Source organism: Oculina patagonica, chromosome 8 (genome assembly GCF_052425735.1).
Source record: "Oculina patagonica isolate OP01 chromosome 8, crgOcupat, whole genome shotgun sequence".
Taxonomy (NCBI): domain Eukaryota; kingdom Metazoa; phylum Cnidaria; class Anthozoa; order Scleractinia; family Oculinidae; genus Oculina; species Oculina patagonica.
In genome coordinates this window covers 24,797,331-24,813,768 of record NC_135765.1, presented here as the reverse complement: position 1 = coordinate 24,813,768, position 16,438 = coordinate 24,797,331, and the positions used below count along the sequence as shown (strand labels likewise).

Sequence of the window (16,438 nt, the reverse complement as noted above, 5' to 3'; positions counted from 1 at the left end):
CCACACGGAGGATCAAAACCATGGCCTTGCCTAAACTGAACCATAGACTGGCATAAACAAAACGCAAAATAGTCAACAGACTTGCGCGTGAAATATTTCAAATCTATATTTGAATCATGTGGTGCCAACGTAGCGCAATGAACAAGGGAGGTAAAAAATCCTAAACATCGAGCTAAAAAGACAGAGCACTCGATCAAAATAATGCAAGAAGCATAGACTACAATACAGAAGGTCTCTCTGAAATTAACTTTCAGCTTTTTCATAGTAAAGCTGAAACAGTCTCTGGCGAAGCAGGACCAAGATTCTCCGTGATAAGACAATACGTCTTGCATTACTGAAAATGCCCGGCCCGGCGTCGATAAAATGCAAGTAGTTTACATTTTCCCGGAACATTTGAGATCTTGTCCTTCCAGGCCGGGCGAACATTTTGAGAGCCTAATAGAATTTAGCCAAAACAAACTAAACAAGCAGAATGTAGCAGAATACAGATTTAGAGGTGTCATTCAACTCTACAAATGGAAACCACGCAGCGCAATGACCTCTAGACACTTCCCTGGCCACAATCTTACGGCTATATTCAATAATTAATGCCTCCAAATAAAAACAGTACCCTCAAAAAGAAGTCAGAAGCAAATAAGGTCGAAAGACCAAACTTAATATAGAGCGGCAAAGGTACAAATGTCACGAACGTAGGAGTCGTGTAGGCCCGTCACCTTTATTTACCATAAACTGCTCATCGGGAATAGTGACCGGATCGACTCCAACCTCGGCGATTTTTTCTAAATATCTTCGTTAAACGTGGTCGTCGAGTTTTCTGCAATACTCAGATAATACTGGAATCGTACTATAAAGCTCATCTATTGAAGGAACACGTTCGTTTTCCCGAGAATCCATTGAAATTTCGAGTCATTCACAGCGATGGCATATAAACAAATGTAAATTTTACCCGCGGTGGAACACCAATATGGCGGATACCCAAATATGGAAACATCTCTGACGTCACGTGCAAGCCAAGAATTGGAGTTTTTTTCTGATTTTCTAAGAGAATGATAAGGAAAAAGAAAAGAATGAAAGAAGAAAAAGATGGCGTCTCCAATGACGTCATACAATGTCATATGACATTACAAGCAACCAAAATTATGCCATCTTGTAGAGTGAGCTGAAATCTTTTTATTGAAGTGCAAAATACTTTCGCTGCGCGTTATAAAAACGAAAACCTTCTCTTTTCCTTTTCTTTCAAGGAGGGGGGAGGGGGTCCATCCACTCCTTCCTCTTGTAGCACGGTGGGGGTTTGACCGCCGGAATACCGTGCGGGAGGTCCCAGACAGAACCAACACTTAGGGTCTTAAGGAGGCTCGATGTAGTTTTTTTAGCCGGAGGGTGTTTTTTTTGAAAATTAAAATTATCTAGGAAGCCAATGTTCGTTATTTGCCAAAATATACCATAATGTTCAAATATGACCAAATTGTAATTGTTTACCCGTCATTAAGTCACAAAGGTTACCATAGCAACGATTGACGTTTTCTTTTGTTCTAAAACAAGCTTGATTTTCTCGAAATCTAGACTGACTCTTGGTGTTTATTTTTGATATGTTAAAGTTTAGTAGATTGACTAACTGTTGACGAAATTTTAGAAAAATCTGTAAGAGCGTTTTCAAGTAAATCAAGAATGAAATTTTCAGAAAAACACCGTTTTAATATGAAATAGGCGCTTTAAAATTGTTTCGTATTATTTGAGCGCAGTTACTCTTACTGAAATATAAATACTTACACCATCAAAGACCAGTAACTAAAAGCGAAAGACTTTTTGCTTTAATTTGTTAAAATATATCGACTGCCGATTGTAGGAAATTATAAGAAAATACAAAAACTTCATTCTTGATTTACTCTAAAACGCTCTTACAGATTTTCCTAAAATTTTGTGTACAGGTAGTCAATCTGCTATACTTGAACATATCAAAAAATAAATACCAAGAGTCAGTCTAGATTTCGAGAAAATCAAGCTTGTTTGAGAACAAAAGAAAACGTCAATGGTTGCTATGGCAACCTTTGTGACAAAGTGACGGGTAAAAAATTAAAATTTGGTCAAATTTGATCATTATGGTGTATTTTAACAAAAATCGAACATTGGAATCACCACCCTCCGGCTAAAAAAACTACATCGAGCCTCCTTAAAATAACTGAAGAAAATATGCTGCCTTTGCAATTAAATCTATCAATGTTTAGATATTCTAGTCTTCTCGGATAAGGACGATAAACCGTAGGCCCCGTCTCCTGCAGCTTCAGTGTTATGGTCAGCAGGCGACAAAAAAGAAGCCACGCACTTATCGCAAAGAGTAGGGCATGGTGTTCCCGGTGTTGTGGTCTGGTCTTAGCTCATCGTGCTGTGTACTGTTGAAATGCTTGATTTTCAGATGTAAAAGCTACTCTAAAATCCGACGGTAAATAAAAATGATGTAACGGTGATGTGATGAATTTGCTTGTTCGTCGGAAGGGTTAAGTGTGAAAATCTACTCCCGTGCCAATTAAGGCCTACTAATCGGGAATACTGTTGCTTCTTAAAATTAAAGGTTTTGTCGTAATTTTGAAAAGGACATTTACTCTATGATTTACTATCTTCTGTTATTGCCCCCGCAGGGTTTTGGCCCAGAGGCTAAAACCCGAGGAGGCATCATTGTAATCCGCGCGAATATAGGGAATATATAAAGTATATACCAGAAAAATTCTCGATTTGACCAAAGTGAGCGCGCAAATGGTATCGGGAGTTGTGCAATGCCGACAAGGTTGAAAGCCCGCAAGTGGGTATCGGGAGGTGTGATAATATTGTCTGTACGGTGATTGGTCAATGATGACGCATGTAAACGATGACTGGGTGATGATGACAACCCAAAGCGTGAGCACGTGCACAGATGACAACAAGTAACCTTTATAAAGGTTAATTGCAGTTGGGCAGAATTTTGAAAAAGATAATTTGAGGTTTTATTCGAGGCCTATTCATTTCACAATGTCTAGCTAAAAGCCGAAAGCAATGCAATTATTGAAAAGACTTCGCGATAATTAACTAAGTAACTCGCAGAGAAGTAAGAAAATCCACACTTGTGGCCGAAGAAGGAATATGTCAAGGAACACGTACGAACATATCAAGCCATATCTTTAAATTTGTCTGCGATTTACAAAAAGCAAGCCTTAGTCCAAAACCGCGATTTACCAAGCGCAAACTACTTGAACGGAGAAAAGCTTTGATCAGTCCACCTCAGGACGAGATTTACAAGAAATTTAAAACAAGATCTCGAGATAATTTCTGATTAATTGTTAAGACTCGCGGCAGGCGAAACCGGAAACCAGAAGCGAGCGACTTTTAGAAAGTCAAGAGTTTTTATTGTCAAAGGTGAGAAATTATTTCGGTATACTTTCCTTTTAAAAAGTTGATTGTTGTCATGAAGCGTGATTTACGATAAGAAAGCCTTTGTCCAACTGACTGTGTTTTCCTAGGCACAAACTACGTGAATGGAGAAAACTTCAAAAGTCTAGATCGGTCCACTTGCGGACGAAATTTTAATTTTACAAGATGATATGTAGTATCAAGAAAAGAAATTCAAAAGAGATCTCGAGATGCATTGTGATTATTTAAAACTCGCGGCGGGCGTTTGCTTTGACAGAGGTAAGAAATTCTTTCGACATCCTTTTCTTTCTAAAGATTGATCATTCTCATGTCATTCTGCGACAAAAAGCAAAATGTTGTCCTCGCCGTGTGGTAGTGAAAACAACTTGATGCCCGAACAAAAGTAGCGTGCCTCTCTCCGTTGCGGATCAATTTGACTGGAGTCCAGTCTATTTTGGGCCATTTCGTTACTGTCGTGGGAGTCACGGACTACATGGCGGCGATTTTGAGCTGGTTTTAGAATTTCAAAAGCGGCTAGTTGCTGAGAATGACGAGGTAGGAGCAAGCACGTTTTAGAAACACATTCGCTTATCATCCTATCTTTGGTATTTGAAGTCAGAATATAAGTGGTAGCTTTTTTGTGTGCGAACTTCGAGCAAATTTGAACACATGTCGCACGCCAGTAGCGACCAAGGTTTCCTACCTTGTCATATTATTATGTACGTTAAACATGTTACAGTAAATCGACGTAAAATAGCTCAAAATGGCTTGAAATTACGCTGTAACAAAAGCAAACGACACTATTTCATGTTCCGTCAACTTTATTTAGAAGTTACGCTTTTATTTATCGCTCAAAATTTTTCCGTTTAAAACCCATATAAACTCTTATATTTTTAAAGGCCGCCATTTTACTTTAATATATTCAAATTTCATGCTTGGGCCACCTGTGGTGGGCGTAAAAAAATTGCCCCGTCCCGGCGTGCTAAATTAATAAAGACGACGAACTTTTTCTAAAGTCTAAATTGAGTCTAGCTTATATCCCCCACCACAGCAAAACATGACAAAATGATGTCAAGATGCTGTTGCGTTTTTGTAATTAAATGATTTACCGTATCATAATTAATAATCATCCAAAATAGAAAATTAAACTAAACAAAACAGAAAACGAAACTTCGGGGGCAACCTAGTGTCAGCTATTTCTAGTTTTATGACTTTCTAAGAAAATAGCGAAACCAAAGATGGTGGATCCATAAGACGTCAAAGCCAGCAAAAATTGTGTCATTGCGTAGAATATGCTAAGGGCTTTCTACTCAGTACAAAACAATTTAGCTCCCCATTAGTTTTAATGTAACAATTACACTAACTACTCGTTCTATAAATATTGAGCAGGACATTTTCCTTTAAAAAACTGAAAATTAAATACTTACATATGGCTTATGGTGGCAAGAGGTGCGACGCATAGTTTGAAAAGCCGATTTTAAATCTTTTCTTTTCGCACTTCACTCCAGCAGCCCTCCATTAGTCACCCAATTTTTTGATTAACGGTTTTTGCCCTTGTCAGCAGCAAATTTGACAAAGGTAGTATGAAGCTCCAAAATGAACGGGCTGCAAAAATCTAAACTAAAGCGCAATTGGCTTGTTTGTTAAACATTTGTGTTATCTTCCGTTAGTTTTCCGTCAACAAAAAGATTCGGCTTCGGTTTTCTTCAGGCACTGTCAATGAACTTGTCATCCTGTATTTTTTGTATTAGTTTTTCTTGTTATGTATATCCTGCTTGGATTTGCAACATGAGGCGCGGCTTGTTATAGACCTTAAAAATGTAAGTGATCATGTTAAATTTCTACGAAAAAGTTTTTACGAACCAAGGGGAGAGGACAAAAATCTCGCCTCGATTTCAAACTTATTTTACTTATAGCAAGATTTAATGCAGTGATAGCCAGACTTGGTTACTTTTTCTAAGCATTACCAGTAAACGTTCTGACACACGACTTGACGTTTCTATGGTATCATGTTTTCAAAAGCATTTTTACCTTGGCCCGTGAAGTCAGTACAATTCCTCTAGTAACCAGCAAGCATTTGGCGCGTTTATGAAGTCAGGTTCATGCTACTGTACTGGTGTGTTAACTAACGTTTAATGTTATGCTTTTTAAGCTCATAGGGACGATGTCACGCATGAAACAACAGAGAACTGGGGACTAGAAGGGTAAGTGATATTTTAGATTAAAGTTTGGATTGCTAAGGACGAAGAACACTCGCCATATATAGTTTATTTCTAGTACAAACCGATAACAACTGACTTGTGGCTACAAAGCGATTACTGAGCATCACGTGTTACAGGGAAACAAAGCAGTTTGCGGCATAGCTGACAATGCATGCTTTGTTATGTTTACTAATCGCATTCAAGGCGGTCAAACTGAGCATAAATCTCTTACTTTAGAGTACGAAGAATGCATTTTATAATGAATTGCATTCTACTTATGGCACCACGAGGGATCATGTCTGATCCCTGATGATCGATACCACTGTTAGGATACGTTTGACTACTCATTGTAAATCGTCACCAATGACAATACAAAACATTGGAAGATGAAACGGCCATTTAAGCGGCGTGCAAGTAAAAACGGCTAATATCCATTCTTTTTTGACATATTTTAATTTGTTTTTGGCTTTGTTGTTTTTGTATTTAATGACATCAATGTTACTGACAACTATTTGTGCTTACCTTTTTTTAGAACTGCCTTCAGTTGGGAGATCCCATTACAACAAATCGATCTACAAAGAGTGCTAGGGAGCGGCACATTTGGTGAAGTGTGGAAAGCTGTTGTCTGGGCATTAAATGGAATTCCAGGGCAGACCACTGCTGCTGTGAAAAAGCTGAAACGTAAGAAATTGCTGTTTATTATTTCCGCTGATAAGGACTTGCAAGATTATCCCTATTTGATTAATGCACCCTTTAATTACCTTTCAATTCTTGTTTTTCTTTCTCTCTTTCCTGTTTCCTTGTAAACACTTCAGCCTACCATAAAAGTTCAATTGTCAAAACCTTTCTGGCATCAGTAGCAAGCCATCATTTTGTTGTAGCCATCATCATCATCATCATCATCATCATCATCATCATCATCATCATCGTCGTCGTCGTCGTCGTCATCATCATCATCATCATCATCAAAATCATCATCATCAATACTAAGAAAATAGTTGAAACGGCAGCAAAACATTTTACTGTGTTGATAGCTGCAGAGCTTACTTTGATTATTCTAAAAAGCGGTTTCTTTTGGTCGTGTATTTTTGAAGGTACGATGTTTTTTAACTTGCTTGCCAGACAACAGCTCTCAGTCAGAAAACGAATCTCTTGCACAAGAAATAGAGTTGGGGAGGTCGCTGAAAGGGGACCGACATCCAAACATTGTGAACTTCTTGGGGTGCGTTTCAGCCTCAGGTAAAAAGAACACTCAGTATAAAAGTATTAAGTATATATAAGTAAAAATATTAAGGGGTGTAAAACTAGATTCCATACCTGAATCTTTCATATCGTTGAATATAAAGCGGTTCGAAAATCCAATGATTTTCAACTGTAAATACAAAAGGAATGTGGGGAACTGACTTGTAAGATCCATTTTCTGTCTCCAAATGTTATAATAAAAAACCTTGCTTCTGTAATACAGCTGGTCCAGCCATTAATCCTATTCAGACCGGGCTTTATTGGATCTTTTCAGACCGAGGGGGTGGAGCGGCGGATTCTGCCCCCACCCCTCCTTGACTTGCAGATTATTTATGTAATCGCAAGTCATTTATGTGTAAAACAAAAATAAGAGGCCCTAAAATGGAACCCTGTGGAACACCAAATTGGATGACTCAGCTCGGGGATAAGTCATTTCCAAAATGTACTCTTTGAGTCCGTGTGGAACGGAACTTTGAAGCCTACAAAAGTGAATTTGTATAGTTTTATGCCCTTTGTTTGTCAGCATTCTGTAAAAGTAATTTCGTTATTGTGCATCAAAGTTATTCACTTTATCCCCACCACCAGAGGCTCCATTGATGCTGGTTCTTGAATATGCACCATACGGGGATTTACTTGGCTATCTGAGAAAAAGCCGGGGACTAGAAGACAAGTACTACTGCTACTCAGAGAGCTGTCCAGAAGAAATTACATCATACGATCTGCTCTCTTTTGCCCAGCAGATTGCCTCGGGCATGAGTTTCCTTGCGTCCAAAAAAGTACGTATCGAAATTTAACCCCATGGCAAACGGAAACGACTTATGTGAGGGTTGGACCGGAGGTCCTTGATAGCACATAAGAGTCGAAAAGAGTCTCCAAAGCCGGGATAGAGTTTCAGACCTTAGGAGGGCTCACATTCTCACTCTTCTTCTCGCTTCAAACGGAACAATGCATGCAGATTAGCGACTTTGCGAGTCTTTTGACTCCACGTGTGCGGATGGTCATGAGTTCGTCTCGCTTGAAAAGAACTTGGCATTCTTTTCCAAAGATATTGTTCATGTTTTAGATTATTTTGAAAAAAGGTCGGAGTATTTTAGAAATATACAATTCGAAAGTATTACTTCAAAAAGACCTAATTACAATTACAAAATGATTAATTAAATAAAAGCCTTACAGTATGACTGCCATAGTACACTTATGATTTTTTCTTTGAGTGTTCAATTCCAATAAGTTTCGATTTTATTTTCTGTTTGTATGTGTGTGCCTTTTTTTTTTATTTGAATTGCTTTGCTATGAGTGTTTTTGTTTTTATTTTTGTTTTTGTTGTTGTTGTTTTTAACAGATACTTCACCGCGATCTTGCCGCCAGAAATATACTAGTTGGTGTAGACAGGACCTGTAAAATCACAGACTTTGGACTTGCGCTTGTGAGAGAGAAACATCAGTATCTTTACTGCACTGCCATAAGAAAGGTAGTTTGATCATCACGACAGAAAACTCTTATTTATTACTCTCAGTAACTAAACTTCCGAGGTAAAAATTATTTAGATTAACATGTTTTTCTCACTATCAACTATGAACAAAAATATTTTACGAACATGCAAGGCATATGAAACTGTACCAAAAGTAGTCGAGCTTTTCAGCCACGATGATGTACTATACCCTTGTATTAGCATCAACTAAAGTGGATTATATACACCAGGGATAACTGTCACTGAAAAAATGTGGCAAAGATAGGATTTTTTTTATATCCCAACACGTTTGACCTGTTAAAATGTTGCTCACTGATGACAAAAGGTGTTGGTGCATAGGAAACTTAGCATTTTGGTTATTTCCTTTTCTCTTCTACACAATTTTGCAAACTTAGAAAGAACAATTGTATGACTGGCGTTGGGGAATTTTTAGAAATCTTTAGAAATGGTTAAAAAGTTGTGAAATTCCTTTAAAAACTTATTAATGCATGCAAGGTTGAGAAGGGGATGAATGCCCCACTCCCTACCTCGAAATACCCTGCTATTTTGAATAGAAGTTTACTCTGTGATGCTAAAACGTTCAATATATAGCTTTTTTTATACATAGTTCTCCGTAACGATTTTCAGTTTTCTTAAGAAAAATTACAGTCTCAGTACATTTTTACTAGACATTCTCATATTTGATTATTTTTCTTAAAACCGGAGAAAACAGTTAAATCCAAGATGGCGAATTTAATGACGTCATGTGCCGTCACATCCAACAGATATAACTGTCTCGTCTTAAAGAACAAGGTCAGGGTTATCTACTTAATGCAAAATACATTTTATGTGTCTTATTAGAACGAAATCCCAATTTTGTAGAAACGATACCAAAAAAGAAAAGACGCATTGTAGTATTACGTCACCAAGAGGGAAGAACAGGCCAATGTAGTTGTTACTCATAAAATAATTACTGATTGCAGAAAACATTAAACTATTTTAGAGGTAAACGGGTTAATGGTTTAAAAAAGCCGTAGGGATCGTTAGACATTGTTTCTTGAATTGTTTTTCAAGGTATCAAGTATCTTGTTTATTATGACTAGGGTCGACTTCCAATCAAATGGACAGCACCAGAACATTTGTTCAATGACGCTGACGAGAATAATGTCCGAGTGTCCGAGAAAAGTGACGTGTAAGTAGTTAAAAACAAAATAATACATATTTTTCACAGCTAAAGGAAATCTTTTGTGAAATTTACATAAAAAAAGTTTAATTATTATGATCGTCTAGGTTTAGAAAGGGTTGTTGGGGTAAACAACTGCCCAGAAAAAAATCGATTATCTATTCATTGCACAACAGATTGAGTGTAGCCTGCTTTGCAGACAAATTCAACCCCGGTATACTATATCAAGCATTCTGTAACACGTGCTGCTGCAAAGCAAGCTAATTGAGTGCTGTAGCTCGTTATCTTTTAGTTTTTATTATTTTCTACCATGGGCCTACAGACAGAAAATGTGTACATGTACATGTCAAAACAAAGCTACCCTTTTACCTCAATGCCTGAAGGCACGGTGGGGTTTGACTTGCCACTTTGAATGCCGAATAACTTTTAAAAGTTTTAATAATATACTAATGTAATGATATTTCCTGATTCCAACAGATGGTCTTATGGCATCGTTCTGTATGAGATCTTTACACTAGGTGGGATAGCCAATTACGTAAAATACGTACACAAATTCAAATTTAAACCCATTGTAATCATCTTCTTGAAAATAAAGATTTTTGTCCTTGATAAGATAGCAGGAATGATATTTTTTAAAGAATGTACCACCGTTGGGCTTTCAATTGTTTACTATTGTTTGTTTTGCTGTTTGCATAAAGCAAACAAAAACATCTAGGTTACGTTGTTTTATCTTAGCGCTTTTTATCTTTTTATCATTGTAACAATTTTAGCAAATCATCTATTTTTTAGCAATAGGCCATTTCCGAGTTACCCTTTGCCTCTGTTTTAAAACAAGTCTTCGTGCCAAACCATTCATACGAAAATTAGTTTCACTTACAGGTCCATTTTCATTGAAATTAAACTAATTTTCATCTGAATGGTTTGGCACTTAGACTCGTTTTGAAACAGAGGCATTGGGTAACTAGTAAATGGCCTATTAGTTTAGCCTTTTTACCTCAATATAGTTTTAATGTTTTTATCTACTAATAGGTTTTATTTACACACGACCCCACAAGTTATGCAGCTTTTTATTCCATCGTGTCTAAATAAAGGTTTTGTTTGTTTGTTTATTAGCGGCAGCTTAACGAAAGACATCATTTGGTAAAAAATTCACACACCCATCTTTTAACTGCTTTGCATTCGAAATTGCTTTACAGGAGGCCTTCCCTACCCTGGTTGGGGTGAGTGGAAAGTAGTGTACGAGCTGAAGGTCAACAAGTACCGAATGAATCAACCAGATCATGTCAGCGATGAACTGTAAGTAAAGGAAATCATCGGTAGTCCACTTAACAACGACTAAAATATGTTGACCCAAATCTAAATCCCTTCGTCAAATGAACACTAGTCCACGGTTTATTAAACAACACTTATAAACGTTAAATTCATGAAACTTAATAAAGTTATTGATACAAAAATGTACTATAACCACAGGCTACATCCAACAATAATAAAAAAAAAAATCGGTGAATCGCGTACTTATTTTAACCGACGGAATGATAGTTTTATCCAAGAACAAACTAAGCGCATTGATGACGTTTAATATTCTTTTTTCTTAAACAGGTACCGAATCATGGTCGATTGTTGGCTTGAGAACCCGGATGATCGTCCTTCCTTTGAACTTCTTCACGAAGAAACAACTGGATTATTGCAAGAAGAGGTAAAAAAAAAATATTAATGAGAAGTGTTTCGCGGTTCGCATTCAAATTTTTTGTCAATCTTGTGTTAAAACGTCTGAAAGGTCTATTTTTGGCACTGGGGTGCATATATACACATCTAAACTGAATTTTGTCATGGTTGTCGTGATATAAATGTTTACCAATTCATAATCGATATCGAAAAAATCAGACAGACGCTTTAGGATTTAGCCTTCATCTTTTGCCTAGGTTAAGGAACGTTGCTGCTGTTATACCATTTAACTGAAGTGCAGCTTTCTATTGGAGGAGAACGCATCACCTGACGCGCAACAAAACGTGTATAACTTCCTGGGGCGAAGTAAACTCACTAACTCCTAAGCTTACGACAGCTTGAACTTTGCATTTGCACGTGATCACCACGTGTTGCTCGAAACCACTGTATGAACCATCGTACTACAAATATCAGCAATGTCTACAGCGTACTGTAGGGGGATACAGAAGTAAAGATGGTAATTGTAAGCAAAGTGACTAGAGGTTTAGTTGTGGTATACTATTCAAATCTGTTATTAACCGATGTACCAGACAGTCCGATTTGGCTGTCAGTAATTTATTACATGTCGTCATTAGCAATTTTTTTCCCCTAGCATTATCTTGACTTGGACATGTCAAGGTACGAAGCACATCTATACACAGATGTGGAAGAACTCGAAGCTGCTATGGGCCATGAACATTCTTTGGAGACTCTAGGACCCGCTGAGGAAATTGACACCATGCCAGCAGAACGCTAAAACAGCAGACTGTACAACTGGTTTACAGCCATCTTCAAAACTGGTTTGTCGCAGGAATACTGCTGTTAAGAACGATAAGAAAAAAAGAACGAGAAAAAATAAGACAGTTTAATTAGTTTTAAGAAGAATAATTATTTACTGTGTTATATAGGTTACCTTAGTTAAGGAGCAATTTAAGAAAAAGTGGTATAATTTTAACACATAACTAACACTGGACGACAAATGCCACTTATAGCCGAATTTACTGTTTTGTCATGAGAGGTGAAAGAAATAATGTTTAAATAATAAAAGTAACTAAACAACAGTTCAGTTAAATATAACATGCATTTCTGACGACCAAGCGACCTTAAGGACGTTCGCGCTAATTGTTTATGCGCATCCCTACTGCGCACGTTCCCTAATGCGCACGTAATTCATGTTGCCACGTCATACTTTCAGCGCGCGCGTTGAGTAAAATTTCTAAGAACATATAGGGCGAGTTGCCGTTCCATTAGCTTCGCTCGCAATTTGCTCCCTTAAATGGTCGGTGACCCCTACTTTTTTCTTAACGGATCACTTTTGTTAATTAAAATCTACGTTTTGCGAGAAAATGAAAAAAATCTATCGAGTGGAAGTTTGATTTTTTTTCTCACACTGACGGTTTGAATTCCACTTTTTTGAGCTTTCCTTTTTGCCGTACGACAGCTTCAAATGCGTTTTTTCAGGGTTAAAATTTACAAAAAGATGGCAAAACTAGGAATTATTTACTCAACAGACGCACTTCTACAAAATGTGACTAAGATCGTTAGCATCCGTTTACTCATCTTTGATATATTTAACTTTAAACCCTGTAAACCATGCTGACTTACGTGCGCCAATTTTTCAAAATCAGGGTAGTTTTCCACACGCTTTTTCTCTGAAACGAAGTCGGTGACCCCAATTTTTTTTTTGCATCTCTGACACAAGTAACTCATTATCTGACCGCAGCAAAAAAATTAAAGAAATCTATCGAGTAAAATTTTTTGTCGCGAACGTCCTTAATTTAACGTCAGTAAATAACTTTCAGGCTTTTAGGCGCAGTAGCCTAATGGTTAGTTGCGCCGGACTCCGGATCGAGCGGTCCGAGTTCGAGCCCTGGCCGGGGTCACTTGTGTTGTGTTCTAGGGCAAGACAGTTTACTCTCAAAGTGCCTCTCTCAACCCAGGTGGGTACCGGAAACATAATGCTGGGGGTACTCTGCGATGGGCTAGCATCCCATTCAGGGGGAGTAGAAATATTCCTTGCCGCTTAATGCTACGGAAACCGGGATAAGCTCCGGCAGTGTGTGCCGCTTGGCTCGTGGCTTCTCTTTTATCTTCAGTTTTCCCTTACATGTTTGTACCTAAATGTGCCAAAAAAAAAAATAATTGCTCGAGTGCATTTGTCGATCGCTTGAACATAAGAAAATGTGCTTAGCGAGGTGACGAAGTAAATGATGTTTTGCCTCATCTAATGTTTTTATTTGTATTATTAAAAAAATACAAATAGATGAAAAAGTGTTCATATTACTAATTAGTTTTTCACGTGAACGATACTGATCTAGCGTCGAATTTAAATGAAATAATTAAAAATGTCATATTTCTTTCTTTTTCTCATATCTACTCTAGACAATGAAATAGTACACGTCCTTGCCAATTGCTGCCTTTATTACATGTCTAATATGGTGAGAAAGTAATCTATGTTTAAGCGTTTATTATAATGTACCAAAATACGACCAAAAATATATTTACTAAAACACAACTTTGGCCGATTTCTCCTTTTTGTTTTCGTATTCTGTTCTCGGTTTTTATAGTTTGTGATTCAACACGGTACACAGTGTTGTGCATAATCACACAACCATTTCTGATAGTTGTGGATTTAATGCTGTCTTAAACAACCGCAGAAAAAAGTCCCAGAATGAATGCAAGAGCAATCGATTATTAATTAAAATAACGCAGGAAAAAGTAATTAAAATAACATGTCAAAACGTTACTGAAAAGAAATGTAAACAACTTGGAAGGTATATAATAAAATTTTAATTTGTTTTGTTTTTTATTATTTTTTTTTCAATGACTCAAAAGGTAGGGGGAAAAAGATTCGAATGTTTATGTATACAACCGAAATGTTATCGGACTTTTTAATTAAAACAATCCAGTAAATTGGTATTTCAATAGCATTATACCAACCAAAGACATTATTATTCCAGACCACTGAAAAACGGTTAAGCCCGAAACGTATGGAATGGACATAAATATTTTGGCCTTTTCATGTAACTTTTGAGTTGTAACTTTTTCAGTCTTCTTACAAGTGCCATGCAGCCCATGAACACCTTCTCTGTTCAAATTTGTGTTATACTGACCACTATCAGGGAAATCAAATTAATTTCAAAGGCATATTATTAATCTTATATGAATGTCATAACTGAACGCAGAAAGACTACTTCTAAACAAATAAGCATTGAAAGTTTTTAACTACACCTCCTTTCATTTTTAAATAAGAATTAACAGGGAACACATTTTTTTTAACTTTTTGGTCACAATCACTGCTTTTTGGTGTCATTTGCATTTGACTTGTAGTGTGATTCTCAGTGCAACGAAAGGGATGAATTTACCGATTCCCAAAACACTTATTTGCCAAGCATGTGACGTTTTTCCCTGCTATTGACAAGGCTCTGCTGGAGGTGTTGAAAAACATAGTTTATTAACTTCAGCTAAGGTAAATAATTGCATTTCTTCAACAGATCATGTAGATAACAAACACGAAAACGGTCAAACTTATAACAGAAAGAAAGTTTAAACCAGCCATGAAAATTAACTTCACTTCGACTTTCAATAGCTGTAGTTTTGTCAAGAATAATTCTGGTAAAGACCTTTTTCAACCCAATGGATATTCTGAGCAAGAACTGAATTGTCGGATCGCAATCTGCCTAATCAATGTAATTCTCGCCCTCGTGGCGCTGTTTGGGAACTCTACGATTCTACTAACAATTTGGAAGACGCGTTCTTTGCATTCGGTTGCGAATATCTTGCTGTCGAGTCTCGCTGTATCAGACCTTGCTGTTGGCTTGCTTGTACAACCGTTGTTTATAATTGGCCTGCTGAGCGGAAACATTGTCAGTAAAGAGATATATACTCTCCTCGTACTTGGTGACATTTTGGAAGTTCTTCTGTGCATAGTATCTTCCATGACCATTTCGGCCATTGCAATCGATCGTTTACTTACCCTTCTATTACATTTACGATATCATACAGTGGTGACACCGTTTCGTGTCACTGTGGTCGTTATTTTTATTTGGATCATCTCTGGTATTTCTGCAAGTGTCCGCAGTTGGAATTTAAGCCTGTTTTACAGTATCCCACCAGTTTCGTTTATCAGTCTTGTTGTTGTAAACTTTGTTGTTTACTTCAAAATCTATCTCATTGTTAGACGACATCAGAAGCAGATTCAACAGCAACAACAACAGCGAAATAACATTTTTAGGGTAAAACGATTTAAGAAAACTGCTCTCAATACATTTCTAGTGTGCATTTTACTTCTGTGTTGTTACATGCCTTATTCTATTGTTTATAAAATGTCTCTTGCAGGCCTAAACTTTTCGCCAAGTGTATATTTCACAGTCATTACTTTAATTTTTCTTAACTCTTCTCTAAACCCTTTATTGTACTGTTGGCGAGATCGCGCGATTCGAACAGCGATTAAACAAGTACTGCTATGCCGTTAATTTTAGCGCATTACTCAGGGGTACCTAAGCTCGGACATATTTCTTAAACCTATGGCATTACTAGGCTATTCTAAAAGAAAATTCGAAAGGTAAATTCGCATCATAGAAAGAATATCTTCTTCATGATGCCCAGCGTACAGTTTGTGTTTATAATAGACATAACTGATTTTATGCTTTCAATGCCATATTGGGCAGGCTCATATATATGTAATGCCTGTATGTGATATCGCTGTCTTACGGCTAATAGAAGTATGTAATAAGGAAAAAAATACAATAAAAATGTCAATGTTTTATTTATTTTTAGGCATAGAAAACATCTTGCCTTTTTTAAGCAAAAGACTGTCAAATCCTAGTGACCCCCTTTGTTTTCGTATCACTAAGGTCGCTTCTCTCTTTCAAGAGGAGTTGGGTCCAGGAAGAGGGCGGGGTGGGGGGGGGGGTTGGGGCGTAGCTAGTCTCAGAACTTTACGGTATATATGCCCCGAATGAGATTTGAACCCACGTCCTCACATATTCTAGTCGTGAACGATAACCACTACTCCATCAGGACAATCATGCTGGCAACATAAGAGTCAAAGAGGTGGTTTATGTGATTAAGGACCTTGGGATCGCAGGTAATTTTCTTTCGAGGTGACGAGGAAGTGGGAGCCTACTACTCCTTTTCAAACCCAACCAAGGATCAATGATGCAATGTTCATACACTTTTCTTATTCATATAAAATTAAATAGCCTGTATCTCTTGTGGATCCTCCCTTGTCTTCCGCTAAGTTAACTTCGGTCGTGCATCGTTAAACTGATTATTTTA

At 37.3% G+C, this 16,438-nt stretch overlaps 2 protein-coding genes across 3 annotated transcripts in view; both read left to right on the top strand.

Moving 5' to 3' along the window:
- The window catches only part of LOC144663565 (uncharacterized), a 108,718-nt gene that overhangs the window by 13,034 nt on the left and 79,246 nt on the right, over positions 1 to 16,438 (top strand). The window contains exons 5-14 of one of the 2 annotated variants that reach the window (XR_013572625.1): positions 5,534 to 5,585; positions 6,115 to 6,263; positions 6,705 to 6,821; positions 7,410 to 7,600; positions 8,164 to 8,292; positions 9,375 to 9,463; positions 9,932 to 9,972; positions 10,651 to 10,750; positions 11,054 to 11,150; positions 11,772 to 12,491. Coding sequence is in view for 1 of the 2 variants with exons in the window: in XM_078524560.1 (XP_078380686.1) it covers positions 5,534 to 5,585; positions 6,115 to 6,263; positions 6,705 to 6,821; positions 7,410 to 7,600; positions 8,164 to 8,292; positions 9,375 to 9,463; positions 9,932 to 9,972; positions 10,651 to 10,750; positions 11,054 to 11,150; positions 11,772 to 11,915 (1,109 nt within the window). In the remaining variant the exon portion in view is untranslated. Of the gene's footprint in view, positions 1 to 5,533; positions 5,586 to 6,114; positions 6,264 to 6,704; positions 6,822 to 7,409; positions 7,601 to 8,163; positions 8,293 to 9,374; positions 9,464 to 9,931; positions 9,973 to 10,650; positions 10,751 to 11,053; positions 11,151 to 11,771; positions 13,966 to 16,438 lie in introns of those variants that run through there. The other variant, XM_078524560.1, reaches the window with a different exon arrangement.
- LOC144663251 (histamine H2 receptor-like) lies at positions 14,716 to 15,825 on the top strand. Its single transcript, XM_078524160.1, has one exon. It carries the CDS (start codon positions 14,716 to 14,718, stop codon positions 15,631 to 15,633), a length of 918 nt encoding a protein of 305 aa, XP_078380286.1. The 3' UTR covers positions 15,634 to 15,825.

Coding starts and splice junctions, on each gene's coding strand:
- LOC144663251 (XM_078524160.1), top strand. CDS start 14,716: ATGAAAATTAACTTCACTTCGACTTTCAATAGCTGTAGTTTTGTCAAG.